Raw genomic sequence first — 13,851 nt, 5'->3', positions numbered from 1 at the left:
GCCCGTCCTGCGCTCCCCCTGCTCCCTAACTCAGGCCCTGCACCCTCTGCAGCCCGTCCTGTGCTCCCCCTGCTTCCTAACTCAGGCCCCGCACCCTCTGCAGCCCGTCCTGTGCTCCCCCTGCTCCCTAACTCAGGCCCCGCACCCTCTGCAGCCCGTCCTGCGCTCCCCCTGCGTTGTGATGCTGCCAGACAACCATCTCCTGTTTTTGTCTTTCCAGCCCTGGATCAAGCTCCCTGAGAAGTCTAGTGGGGAAGGGTGTTCAGAGACCAAGATGTGGGTGCTGGGGTGCCTGTTGCTACTGGGGTGCTGCGGCTTCTCGGCCCCTCAGCGGGCAGAGTTAGGAAATACGTGGCTGTTCAGGAAGCCACACGATGGGGAGGAATGAACTGTGGACAGCTTGGGACCCTCGCAGGCCACAGTGCGCCATGCCGGTGTCAGCAGCTGCCACGTCCACCCCACCCTCCTCGCCCCTGTTCTGTTTTATCATGAAGCAGATTCCAGGCATCACATTTCCGCATTTGGAAATGTTCCTCATACACCTGAAGACAGGACCTTTGCAACAACACAACCAATACCACATCACACCTGAAAACCGAGCGACTTTCTTCACGTCCGTGTCAGTAATGCCTTTTCTCAGCTGTTTGTCCACACAAGGGCTGGCCGCGTTGGGTGGACGCCCACACGCTGTCTCCCCGCTTCAGGTCCTGCTGGGTCAGTTCCCCCGTGGCCACTCTGCTTGCCTGGCTGCCGGTCACTGTGGGCTGGGGGGGAGAGCTCGCGGCTGGATCAGAATCCACTCTGTGGCCCCCTTGCGAGGTGGCTGCCTTCTCCCACCTCGCCGTGGAGGTGAGATTGTGCGGGGACCAGCGCTTCCCTGATCTGCCCGTGAGATAGCACCTGGGTGGTTGCTGCCAAGGAGCATGGCTGGGCGGGACAGGGTGCCCCGGGCTGCCTGGACGTTAGGCTGGGCCCGCGGGACAGGGTGCCCCGGTCTGCCTGGACGTTAGGCTGGGCCTGCGGTACAGGGTGCCCCGGGCTGCCTGGACGTTTTCTGTCCAGGCCACCCTCCCTCGTCGCCTCTGTCCCATGTCGGCTGTTTGGAATGTGTCGCTCTGGACCTCATCTGGGATAAACAGCTGCTTCTCTCCCCTTACTCCTCAGCTGCGGGGGAACGCTGCTTTCCAGGCCTGCCCGCAGGGTTTTTAATGTTCCACCCAGACCTTGCTGACACCTCCCAGTGGCTGAGCCTGTTTCTGTAGATTTTCTTACTTGTGTTTTGTTTTTAAATTTTCTATGTAGTTAATCATTTTTACATTTCAAACCTTTTAACCTTTATTGTTTTTCTCCTAAGAATTGTATAGTAAAACCCGCATAGGAACCGCCTGGATGCTGTGGGTTCTGTTTACGGGGTTTGCTGCGTCATTATATAGTGGGTCTGCTCGCCCGTGTCCCCCGTCCCTGCGTTGGTGCTTCAGCGCACATCAGGGTGGGGCTGGCATCAACACTTCCCCAGGCGCTTCAGCCTGTACATCGTTAGCTGGAACTCACCGCACATTGCGTCTTTCCCTTGATAAAAAACTTGCATGAGCCCCATCAAGGTATAGAGAGTGGCCGTCACCCCAGAAATTCCCGTCATCCTCACTCGTCACCACTCCCATTTGTACGAAGATACAACTGTCTTGTTCTAAGGTCGAGTCCCTGTGAGCACTCGTGGAGCGTTTTGTCTCCGCACCCACACACTCCGCCGGGGGTCTGGCTTTGTACCGGTGCCTGGCTCGCAGGTGAACTTTGCACAGGGCCTGTCTGGTCAGCATCTCTGCAGGAAGCGCAGGTCCGTGTGTCCACCCAGGAGGTCGTGGACCCAGCGGCCCCTCAAGAAGGGCTGTGGTGACTGTGTTCACCACAGGAGGGCTTTGTGCTGTGTGAAAAGGGGGAGAGACTGCCCAGTGGAAGCAGATTTGTAGGTGATATTAGGGAAGCTTCCTCCTGTCTGCTACTTACCTGGACTTCTTATCATCCAAGGCATCTGACTCACAGTCTTACCTTCTTGAGTTACCTCCAGAAGAAAATGGTCCTTGTTTCACTGAGTGCCTTCTAAGCGCAGTCTGTGATGGGGCCCGTTCTGTCCTGTCCTTGCCTTGCTGAGCACTGAGACAGAGACCCGGGCAACCTGCTGACTGAGGCCAGCTCCCGCCACACCTGCACTGGGCCACGTGTGCCGAGTTGCTTCCTCCTTCAGGCTGTGATGACGCTGGAAGCTCCCCAGGGAGAACGCAGCGTCCTTTGCTGCTGGAGACGCCTGCAGATGCCCGTTCTGGGCACGCGGGGGCCCCTTGGGAAGGGTCTGCGCCTGGCTCCCTCTCTCCATCTGTCCCTTGTTTCCGACGGACAGGAAAGCGACGGTCATTCCTAGCATTCCAATGTAACGTGTTACTTTTCTCTGATGACTTTGGGGATTTTATCTTCAGTTGCCAGTTTTTTGACTATGATAGGCCTACTTTTTACCAAATTTGGATAATTTTTGCCCATATTTGGGGGAGGGGTTGCCCCATGTTCTGTCCCCTCTCCTGTGGCTCCGCCAGCGTGGACGTCAGGCCTCTGCCTGCCTTTCACCAGCTCCCGGGCCCTGTACTTCTGTTTGCTGTTTTCTAAAAGCGTCTCGTCTCTAGAGTGAGTCACTGGGGCTGCTGTGTCTTCGTGTTCACCGCGTTTTCTTTCTGTTCTCCACGCTGCTGCTGAGCTCATCCAGGGCATTTGTGCTCTGGAGATTTTCGTTCTCGCTCTGGAGTGGGCCTGGCCTTCCTCCGAGGCTCTGCGTCTCTGCTGAGCTCTCCGGCCCGCCTGCCTGGCAAGCGCGTTTTCTTCCACTTCCTCGCCCTGATGCTTTCCTGCGTCCGTGTGGAACCGGCGCTTGGGGTGCAGTGCTTAGAGAGGGGAACGTGGACACGCAGTGCGTGCTGTGGGGGCCGATGGGCCGGGGCCAGTGTGGATGCCGTGTTGGGGGCTGAGCCAGTGGGCCAGGGCCGTGTGAATGTCCTGTCCAGCAAGGCCGTGGAGGTGGCGTCCAAACAGAGTCTTGACCAAGGCCAGAGGGATGGTGCTGGGGGCAGAAGCCTGACTGCCTGGAGGAAGGGTGTCCCGGGGTGAAGCCGTGCGATGGGGACCCCAGCATGGGTGCCGGCTGCCTCACCCTTGCCCCCAAGTTCTGACTGTGGGTCCCCGTGAGGCTCCTACCAGGGTGGCCCTGCCACCTGACGTAGCTGAAACCCAGTCCTCTCTACACACCAGTGTTTCTAGCAAAACACTCGTGTCTTTCTCCCCAGTACCTCCAGGATGTGGGCCTGAGGACATCGCTGCCTCCTTCAGTTGCTGCTAACTGCGGCCCCCCAAGAGTGACCCACATGAGACTGCGGCCCAGACGCCCTTCCTGCCCTCAGGGGCCCACACTGTCCGGAGCGGGTCTGTGGGTGGGATGCCCACAGCAGCCTCCAGGCCCGTTGTCTGTCGGGCCTGTGCCCTGGTGCTGCGGGCACTGCTGTCCTCATGGGAGCGCTGGAGACCTGAGCTTTCCCATGGGGGCTCAGCGGTGATGGAGGTGGAGCGGGGAGCTCTGTGTGTAGGTCCTGACAGAGATGAGGCAGAGGCCACAGGGCTGCCCTGCCCCCTGCCCCGGGCATGTCGGGTGATTCCCGCCCACTTCCCAGGTGTGCCAACCCCCATGTTCCTTCTCTGAGTGTGTGAGCTCACACAACCCCCGAACACACCGCCGTCCACGTAGGATGGGTCCTGCCTGCTGGCCACACTGAGTACAGCTGGAAATGCCGACCGCCGAGTGTCAGGGGAGGGTCTGGAAAAGTCGCGAGTGAAAACAGACCGTCCCCGAGACTGAGTGGTGAGGGGAACACGCGCTTCTCAGTCTGGGGGCCCACGCTGACACTCCGACGGCCCACGCGGGTGTCACAGCAGGGACATGGACACTGCTGGGCTGTGAAGCTCCAGCCCAGGAGCCCCCATGGGAGGGGCAAGCAGATGCCGTGAGCTCGTCCCACGGCTGCTCGGGAGTGAGACCCACATCACACAGGTGTCTCTGAGCAGGTGCCCACCCCAGGACTGGCTGAGAGTCGGGGTGCATCCCAGGACCCTGGCCCCGCATGAGAGTTGGGGTGCACCCCGGGACAGGGGCCCCACCCTAGCCCTGGCTGATTGTCGGGGTGCACCCCAGGACACTGGCCCCACGTGAGAGTCAGGGTGCACCCCAGGACACTGGCCCCACATGGTCACTTAAATTCACATCCAACTGAACCAAAGTTAAATGCAATGTCAAATGTGCTTCTCAGCCACGCAGGCTGCCTTTGAGTGCTTCAAGGCCTGAGGGGCCGGGGCCCTTGAGGCACGCTGGGACCAGGACAGCTCTGTGGGCACAGCGTCCCCGCAGCCCACGATGGCCAGCACTTTTCTGGGGTCTCATGAGTCACTTGGAGGCTCGGCATATTTCAGCCATTTTTCACTCCCAGGACACAAAAAACAAAGAAATGGTCATGTGTGGTGCCTGCCAGCCTGACGTAGGTGAAATACTTGGAATACATTAATCCTAAACACTCTTTGCCGCGAAGTCTAATTTCCGTGGACGGGAAGCATTTTCGTATTTATCCAAAACCAATAAAGATAGCTAAGGTCGTTAGTGCGAATTTGTTTCCCGAGAGCTGGTGACACCTGCACAGAGCTGAGCCACGGGGACACCTGGGGCTGGGAAGTCTGGTTGTCACGGCAACCGAGTATGAACAAGCCGCGCGGCCGGGCGCAGGGGTCACCGAGGCCACTTCCTGTTTCTCGGCAGCGCCCACGGACAGCCTTAAAATATGTAACAGTCCACTAAACTCCTCGTAACTGAGAGTGTGTAGTTAACATAATTTTATCTAAAGCACGAAAGCCCTTAAGCAGCGCTTTCGGAGATGTCTGCTTGCTAGAAAATGCACTCCCGTTTGCCATCTGATCTCTGGTTTAACCCAGCCAGCCGCCCCGCGCCACGGCCCGATGCCACGTCCCCAGCTCTGCACCTATATGTCTTGTGGGCAGCAGAATGGCGGCCCTCCCATGAAACGTCCTCAGGACGTGAGACGTGGCCAGCAGGCAGATGCAGCTGTGACAGCTCAGGCCGGTTCTGGAAGTTCCTGTGCAGAGTTTGGCTCTGGGTGACCGCAGGCCAGGGAGCTGCAGCCCACTCCAGACACAGCGTGGCCAATCCCAGAGGAGGGAAGGAGCCCACGGTCGGGAGGAGGCTGGGGGTGCTGGGCGAGCACAGCAGCACTCCTGTCCCCTGGGTCACCTCTGGGGTGGGGCTAACATCAGGACCTCCCAGCACCCCTGCAGACAGCCCCGGTACAGGGGTGGGCATGTCTCCTAGGGGAGGGCAGCCCTGCCTGGTCATCTCCAGTGAGCCGGAGGGATCAGCAGGCCTGGCCAAGCCCCCAGCATGGCCCCTGCCCACAGTGCACAGGTGCGGCATTTCTTCACATGGGCTTGCGGAGCATATGCTTGGCGCAGCCACACCATGGCTGTGTGTTACCCGTGTGCCTGGGGGAGGTGAGGTAGTGACGACACCATGGCTGTGTGTTGCCCGTGTGCCTGGGGGAGGTGAGGTGGTGACGATGCATCCCCATGGTACCAACATGAGAGTGGGCTTTGGGCCTGGTTCCCCACAGGATTGCGTCTGTGTGCTGGGCTGCGGGTGGGCCCACACGTGTGACGTTAGCTCTGCCTTCAGGATGAGTTTGCAGCGTGGCAGCCCCTGGGTGGCGTCTCCATCCCCAACGCTGAGCACACTCATGCTCTCGGAGCTGGCTGCAGAGCAACCGCCGTAACAGACCCAGAGCCCAACACTCAGAGGGTCTGCAAGGGGACACCCGGGACACAGCCAGCTGCCAGGAGAGGGGTGTTCCTGACGTACCTTCAGTTGCTGCCGGGGAGCCAACGAGGCATCCCAAGGACGCAGGCCTCAGTGGCAGAGCCTCCGCTTGTCCCTCTGCAGCCTTTTCAAACATGGTCATGAAAGATGTTTTCCCTGTGGCCGGAGACGTGGAGAAGTGGGGTCTGGGGCTCTGCATGTGGGTGGGTCACAGACAAGGCCACCTGGTGCCCCAGGGCCATATGGGTGTGGCCTACCAGTGCCCACCCCCGCCACTGGCTCGCAGCCAGAGCCGATCTCCCCAGCCGCCATCATCCAGCCCCAGGGGTGTCTGTAGCCCACAGCCCTTCTGTTCCGTGATAGTGCAAAGTAAGATTTGCAGTGCTATTTCATAACTTTTCATCCTAAAATATAACCTGTGAAAACGAAGGAAACTTTTAAAAGCTCCCAGCTCTCTCTGGGGCCGCCATTAGAAGCCCCTGGGGTGGCAGAGGGCGGCCCGGCGCACAGCTGAGTGACAGGCAGTCAAGAGGGAAGCGCTTTGCTCCCTCGTCCCCGATTTTAACAGCGAACTTAATGGATTTCCTGTTTCTAACGTGGATGGTGGCTGTCATTTTTGAAGGATCCATCTGTGCTATATTTAATGACTCTCTCTTAGTAACTCGAATAGTTTCCACAGAGTTAATGAGGCCTCAACTGGCATTCTCTCCTACAGTGGCCATTGCAGTGACTTGCACCTCCAAAATGTGTTAAATCACGTTTCTTCCCTGGTCAGAGGCAGCTCAGCCCACAACCCACTGGCCCCATATCCCTCCCTGTGCCTGAGGCTGGCTGCCCTCGCCCTGCACACCTTCTGCACCCTCCGAGCCTCTGCCTCTCACCAGTGGCCGAGCAGCACCTGGTTGTCACCTGCCCCGGCCCCCACACATCCCACGTGCCCCGGCCCCGCACATCCCACGTGCCCCATCCCCACATCCCACCTGCTCTGGCCCCCAGTGATGGTGCTCGTCTCACCTGCCTGAGGCACCGCAGTCGTCCCACCCTGCATCTCTCTCGTCCCACATGACTGCTGGCCTACAGGACTTCCATCTGGAAAACCCCAGCTCAGGCTCCACCCCAGCGCTCTGCCTGGCCAGCAATGCACCGTGTCCCTAGGCTGGCCTGGGACTCTCCATCCTCTGATGGAGGTCCCCAAGGCTGGTGGTGCATGAGTGTGCTGCTGGCCGCCCAGCCTAGCCCTGCCCAGAGCATCCTCCAGGCATCTCTCCACGTGTTCCCACGTGCCCTGGGCTGCCAGGCACAGATCGCGCCTCTTGGTGGCAAATCTTCTGGTTCTTCAGTGGCAGAGGGTCCCTCCTCAACCTCTGATTCCCATAAATAGAAAAGGAATGTCAGCATGCACCTCTGCCTGGGTTTTATTTGGGGAGCAGGTGCCGAGGAGCTTGGCTGCGGAGTGAGGGATCCCGGCCGTTGTGAGGATGAGGAGGGCTCTCTGCTGCACCCTGTGGTCTCTGCCTGCCCTCTGCCCCCATCCTGCACCTGGCTTCTCTGGTGGTTCAGACCCGTCCATACCCATGCCTCCTCACACCTGTGCACTCAGGGCCCGCCCAGCCTGAATGTCCCCGGGAGTCACCCCTCGGTCACCCCTTGGCTCTGCAGAGCCAGGTCTAGGGTGAGTTTTTCTTTGGCTGTTTTTAAATTGTTGTTCTTAAAACAAGTAACACAGGACCCTGCAATCTAGGAGGCGAGCGTGGGACGGTGAAAACCCTACAAGCCCTCAGGCCTCAGGGGGACACCCTTCCTGGGCCAGCCAAGCAGGCAGCAGCGAGGCCAGGGTCCTCAGAGCCACCGATTTAGGGCTGAGAGCTGTGTGGCCCTCTGCGTCGGTCACTACTTAACATTAATGATTCTCACTTGGAGATTTAGTTCAGAGAAACCACAGTTCCATCTGATTCCAGGGCAGTGAAATTGTGTCACCAATGGTCACGGGAAGGGTGGGAGAGTGTGTGTCTGGTTTTGCACTTGGAGAACTGGAGCGATCACGGGCCTCAGGGCCTATAGCAGTGTGCGTTCTCTCTTGTGGACTGTACGAGCAAGCGTCTGGTCTGTGTCCTGCAGAGCAGGAAGGTCGAGTGTGGGGAGCCTTCCTGGGTCTTGGCCTGCCCGGCCTCTACCCATTTGGGTCAGGGCTGTCTTCACAGGGTGCCGGAAGGGTTGATACTGAAGCAACCTGCAGTCCCCCTTAAATGTGGAGACGTTTGCTCCCCTCCCAGGAGGGGTCGGGGCAGCCCAGGGCGCAGTGGTGGGGATGTCCGTGTTCCCGGGGCTCAGCATCTTGTGGGGCCTCGGAAGACAGTACGTGCAGCTGCAGCCACCAGGCCTCGTGCCCCGTCAGCGATGGTGAGAACTGATTCCAAAGTCTAGAGCTCTGGGGAGCCGCTCCGAGAGGCAACGTGTGGCAGTCGCCATTGTCTGCAGATTTTCTTTTCCCAGTATTTTGGGGTGCCCCACGGCGAAGCCTCTCTCTTCTGTGTGCCCCACACCTCCTGTGGCTCCAGACCTGACATCCAGAGCCTTCAACCCTAAACTGTCTCCAGCAAGGCAGTTATGAGGCTGCATCCTCGTTTCTGCCTGTTCTGATGCCCTGAGATGCCTATGAATGGCACAGTACGGTTACCTGCAGCGCTGGCTGGGCCTGCAGGCCACAGGCTCCTGCCTTGGGCCCCAGCCTGGCTGTGGATCTGTGTGAATCCTGAGCGGGAGGGCAGCTGAGAGGCACCGGTGCCCACCTGTGCCTGGGTGCTGGGGCACTTGCATCTCCTCTGCACCAGCATCGGGGCATCTAGCAGGCAATGAGCAATTAATATGGTGCACCAGGCGAGGTGCCAGGGCAGGAGTGGGGCGTCGCACCCTGTCCAGCGGGCAGGGCAGCTTCTCTGGTGATTGGACCAGTGCTGTCTGTGTCACAGGAAGGAGAGCAGTGGCCGTGGAAGTGAACGTTCCCCACGAGAGCTGCTGCCCAGTTCCCCAGGCAGAGCGTGCCAGGCTCCTCCTGGGGCTGTGCTCAGTCTCCCGGAAGGCCCAACACAGCACGTGGTGGAAACGACGCCGTGGTAGTGGAGTGGAGCAGGGGCCCTCCTGGAGCCATCCCCCTGCTAAAGGGAAGGGAGGTCCCTGGGGAAGAGCAGGGCGTGCAGATGCTGATGCCCGGCGGGCAGTGCGTGCAGCTGCGCAATGGGAAAGGCGCCGAGGGGGCAAGGACTGCCCTCACCAGCAGCGTCTGCTGTGGCCCTGCATGTTGCCACCTCGTTCGGGTGCCTCAGGCTCGCTTCATGCAGCGCTGGTGTTTGCTGGGTGAGAGCTGCCTGGAGAGCCCTGGCCCTGGCGCTGGCGCTGGCGCTGGCGCTGAGGCCGCCCTGGCAGCGTGCTGCTTATTGACTTTCCTGGGGACGCGTCGTCCGCCACGCTGAGGCGGAGAACAATGGCAGCCGTTGTGCATGCCGCGCAGCTGCTGGAATTCCACAAGACCCAAGCAAAGAAAACAGAAGCAGGTGGGCCCAGGGCAACCCTTTCCTTCCCGGGGCGTTCGCAGGGCCCAGCCAGCTGGGCAGCTCTGGCTTCCGTGGGGAAGATGGGGCCCAGCGAGCCTGGGGCGTAGGCGAGGTGGAGGGGGTCCCGCTGCAAGACCAGCAGGCGTCAGCTTGGCAGCCTGTGCCCTCCACAAGCCGGGGCAGCATAAGGACTGACCGTCTGTCCGTTCAGAGACCAGGGCCACGCTGCCTCCATGCACGCCCATCTGTTTGTTCAGTAATTCGCACACATCAGTGTGGACTTGCAGGTGTTTATTTTGTACTTTGGGTTACAATCCAGTGCTGCTGTAGCAGCTTCTTCACAGGCTTTTGACTTTACCATAATATCTCAGATATAGACGAGTTGCATCAATGGTTGGAGGAAGCTCCCCATGAGCCTCCGTCCGCTTCCCCTCCGCACTCTCCCATCCTCTGTGGTGCGTAGACGCTGCCCCCACAAGCCTCCGTCCGCATCCCCCCTGCACTCTCCCCTCCACTCTGGCGCGTAGATGCTGTGGCGGTGTGAGTCATGTGATCGTTGTCATGCTGGGCAGTGGGTGGCCTCTGTCCCATCCGGCATCCTCAGAGCCCAGGAGGGAGCCTGGCCTGTGGGGTCTCCGGGCCCCTGGGATGTGACCTGCCATGGACAGACGTGAGCTGTGGGCAGTTTCCAGCAGCCACATTCATGGTGGCTTCACCTCTGAGAACAGCACTGGGGTGGCGACCCGCATCTGCATTCTTATGCCGGGTTTCCAGTGGGAAGGATCCGTTGAGCCCCCACATGTCCCCCACATCCAGCGGCAGAGCTGCTGCCTTATCCTGGGCCCGTGAGGGACTGACCAGTGTTGGTTCCATGTGGACCGACCATGACCTGCCTCTACATCTTTGCCTGGCTTCCATGCCCGCCTGGGAAGGACAGGGCCAGAGGGAGACACTGCCTCACACAGAGGCCAGGCTGCTGCCCCAGTGCTGCTGCCCCAGTGCTGCTTCCGGGCTGGGAAGAAGGTGAAAGCTGTCTTCATGCAAACCTACGGGAGGGCAAAGGCTTCCCCCAGACATCTGCTGGCAGCACGTGTGCTGGGCGCATTCTCAGATGTCAGGTCTGTGCAGCGTCCTGCGGGGTGGCAGGTGGCGGCCCTCAGAGCGGGGCCTTTCCCTCCAGGGCAAAGGGTGCCGAGGTCACGGGAAGCCCTGACCTGGGCCCCGGGTCCCACACCAGAGCTCCCACTCCTGCAGACCTGACCTTGCATGTCGGTGCTGAGACTAATACGTGGGGGTTGGTGCCTCTCCGTAGTAAGGTCAGCCCTGTTTTAAGGACCGTTTCCATTAAACTGAGTTTCTGAAATGATTTCTTTGTGAAATGTGTGGCTTCCATTAACTCACCCTTGGTATGTCTCATTGTCGTTTTAGGATGGGAGTCCCAGCTTCTGGAAACAGGGTTCCTGGGGATCTTCCTGTGCCCGCTGTGGACGCTGTCAAGGCTGCCCCAGCACACCCCCACATCCCGGATTGTCCTGTGGGGCTTCCGGTGGCTGATCTTCAGGATCATGTTCGGAGCAGTAAGTGGAGCTCTTCTGGGTGGTGTTTGGGGAATAACGGTGGCTCTTTAACCTGTGCGGCTTCTAGGAGAGGTGAGCCTGTTTCCCTCCTCCCCCGCCGCCCTCTGTCCTCCCGTCGGCATGGCCTGGCCAACAGCCCGCTCTTCTGCCCCTTCAGGGGCCTGTGTTTGAACACTGGGGGCTTCGCTGGCTTTTCCCAGGCGTGTTCATGGTCACCGTTTCTGGGAAAGAACCACACCTCTGAGTCCATTTCAGGAGACTCAGGAGTACTGGGCGCCCTGCTTCCCCCCAGCCCTCCTGTGCTTGCTGGAGTGTCCGAAATATTTCAGAGCTCGTTTTTAAATGACAGAGTCTCAGGCCATGGTGGGCCCGTTGGCAGACATATTCGAGCCTGAAGGAGGCATGAGACCCGCCGTCCTGATGCTCAGGGAAAGCGCGGCCTCCTTGCGTGTGGTCTCTCAACTGCGTCCTTCCCGGATGCCTGGCCTGCTGGGCTTTGGCGTCTCTTAGGACAGCCAGACTGTCCGGGTTCCCTGCCGAGCCCCGGCGTGGGGGTGGCGGGTTCCCTGCGGGGCCCTGGCGTGGGGGTGGCGGGCTGTGTGTGCTTCCTGCCCAGCCAGGGGCTGCCCATCTGCGTCTGCCCTGCGCACGGTGAGGACACATGCCAGCCCTGTGTTCAGCTTCAGTAATGTGACCTCTGAGTTCACAAAGACATGATTTGCACTTTAAAATCAGGAGTGACGTGGCCCTTTTGACGTCTGCTGCACTGACCAGAGCTACGCAGCTCTCACTGTCTCTTCCACTTCACATGCTTTGTTAGTAAGATTTTAATTTTGTGCTGGAATGATAAAATCTTCATGTTTTTGTGTTGGAAACCACGTCATACAGATACGCTCTCTGAGCATCTGTTCGCTTAAGTGTTTCGTGGAGGATCCGCTGAAGACGTACAGAAGAGTTGGGCAAAGCCCCAAGGAACTTGTCCCCGCCCCACCCGACAGCACGTGCTCACGCCAGGGCCACAGCCAGAGCGTGCCGCCATCTTGGCCACTCCTTCAGTCCGGAATGTTCCTCTTCTCTCCCTGGCTTTGAGGCGTGACTGCTGTGCCTGTGTTCAGCTGCAGGTCATTCGGGTAGGGGGCCCGAATGCTGGGCAGCCCCTTTCACCCTGTCCCCCGGGGCAGCTTCAGACACTTCGGACACCCAATCTCAACACAGCATCAGCCACGGACTCAGGAAGCCACGACCTCACGTGGCTTGGGGTATCATGTAACGTGGTTCACTATAGCATGAAGTGTGGTTCAGTGTAGCGTGTAGTGTGGTTCAGTGTACTGTGTAGTGTGGTTCGGTGTAGCATGTAGTGTGGTTCAGTGTAGTGTGTAGTGTGGTTTGGTGTAGCGTGTAGTGTGGTTCACTGTAGTGTGTAGTGTGGTTCAGTGTAGTGTGTAGTGTGGTTCAGTGTAGCATGTAATGTGGGTAATGTGGTTCGGTGTAGCGTGTAGTGTGGTTCAGTGTAGTGTGTAGCATGGTTCGGTGTAGTGTGGTTCAGTGTAGTGTGTAGTGTGGTTCGGTGTAGTGTGTAGTGTGGTTCAGTGTAGTGTGTAGTGTGGTTCGGTGTAGCGTGACTCAGTGTAGCGTGTAGTGTGGTTCAGTGTAGTGTGTAGTGTGGTTCAGTGTAGCGTGTAGTGTGGTTCAGTGTAGTGTGTAGTGTGGTTCAGTGTAGCGTGACTCAGTGTAGCGTGTAGTGTGGTTCAGTGTAGTGTGTAGTGTGGTTCAGTGTAGTGTGTAGTGTGGTTCGGTGTAGCGTGGTTCGGTGTAGCGTGACAGTATAGCGTGTAGTGTGGTTCAGTGTAGTGTGTAGTGTGGTTCAGTGTAGTGTGTAGTGTGGTTCAGTGTAGTCTGTAGTGTGGTTCAGTGTAGTGTGTAGCGTGGTTCTGTGTAGCGTAGCTTGGTGTAGCGGGTAGTGTGGTTTGGTACGCTGTGAGGGGCTGTCTGGGCCCATTCCTCACCATGTGTTCCCTGCACCATGATGCCATGTCTGGGCATAGCTCTTCTTTTTGTCTCGTTCAGCTCAGAGCTCCATCCCCCTGTGGCTCCTATCTTCCCCAGTGCCCTCCTTTTCTGCCCCGCTCACCCACATACCTTGTGTCTCACCAGCACCAGCCCTTCACCAGTGCTGCAGAAACGTCAGCTGTGCATGAAGTGGACTGGCCGTTTCTTGAGGAAAATGGGGCTCCCTGGTGGTACGCGAGCACCTGATTCCCTTTATTCCTTTTCTGGGAGGGTTACATGGCATCTCATGATGAGCACTTGCCGGGGTTGGGAGGGGTCACTGCAGGCTCAGCTGCATGAGCAGGAGACCCGCAGAGAGGGACCTCAGCACCAGGGCCCCTCTCACCCCCCAGGACAAGGTGTCCGGAGGGTTGTCCCGGGCAGGGAGGCTCCCGCTTTCCTCCCTGCCCTCTGCGGCATGCCAGCTTCAACCCAGGTGTTCTGCTCCAGCCTCACAGGGGTGGTGGGCACCCGTCCATGACGTCACTGCACACCTGTGGATGGTGGGTACCAGGGCATCCCTGACAGGTTGGTTTTCTGGGGCTGTGGGGAGTCTTGGGTGTTTACTGTAGGTCGGGCAGGGTCCTGGCCGAGGGGTGGGTGAGTGGCTGCAGAGCCTTCCGGAAGTGGTGTCGGGCCGGGTCCCGGCTGAGGGGTGGGTGAGTGGCTGCAGAGCCTTCCGGAAGTGGTGTCAGGCCGGGTCCCGGCTGAGGGGTGGGTGAGTGGCTGCAGAGCCTTCCGGAAGTGGTGTCGGGCCGGGTCCCGG

The 13,851-nt window shown here is 59.2% G+C and overlaps 1 protein-coding gene across 1 annotated transcript in view; it reads left to right on the top strand.

The window, feature by feature from the left end:
• LMF1 (lipase maturation factor 1) overlaps positions 1-13,851 on the top strand; it is a 96,811-nt gene that overhangs the window by 30,880 nt on the left and 52,080 nt on the right. The window contains exon 3 of the mRNA XM_011966913.1: positions 10,888-11,036. Coding sequence (XP_011822303.1) covers positions 10,888-11,036 — 149 coding nt within the window. The remainder of the gene's footprint in view (positions 1-10,887; positions 11,037-13,851) is intronic.

The sequence above is a fragment of the Mandrillus leucophaeus genome, unplaced genomic scaffold, assembly GCF_000951045.1.
Source record: "Mandrillus leucophaeus isolate KB7577 unplaced genomic scaffold, Mleu.le_1.0 Scaffold78, whole genome shotgun sequence".
NCBI classification, from domain to species: domain Eukaryota; kingdom Metazoa; phylum Chordata; class Mammalia; order Primates; family Cercopithecidae; genus Mandrillus; species Mandrillus leucophaeus.
The sequence above is the reverse complement of the archived record's forward strand: the minus strand, read 5'-3'. Positions and strand labels throughout refer to the sequence as shown.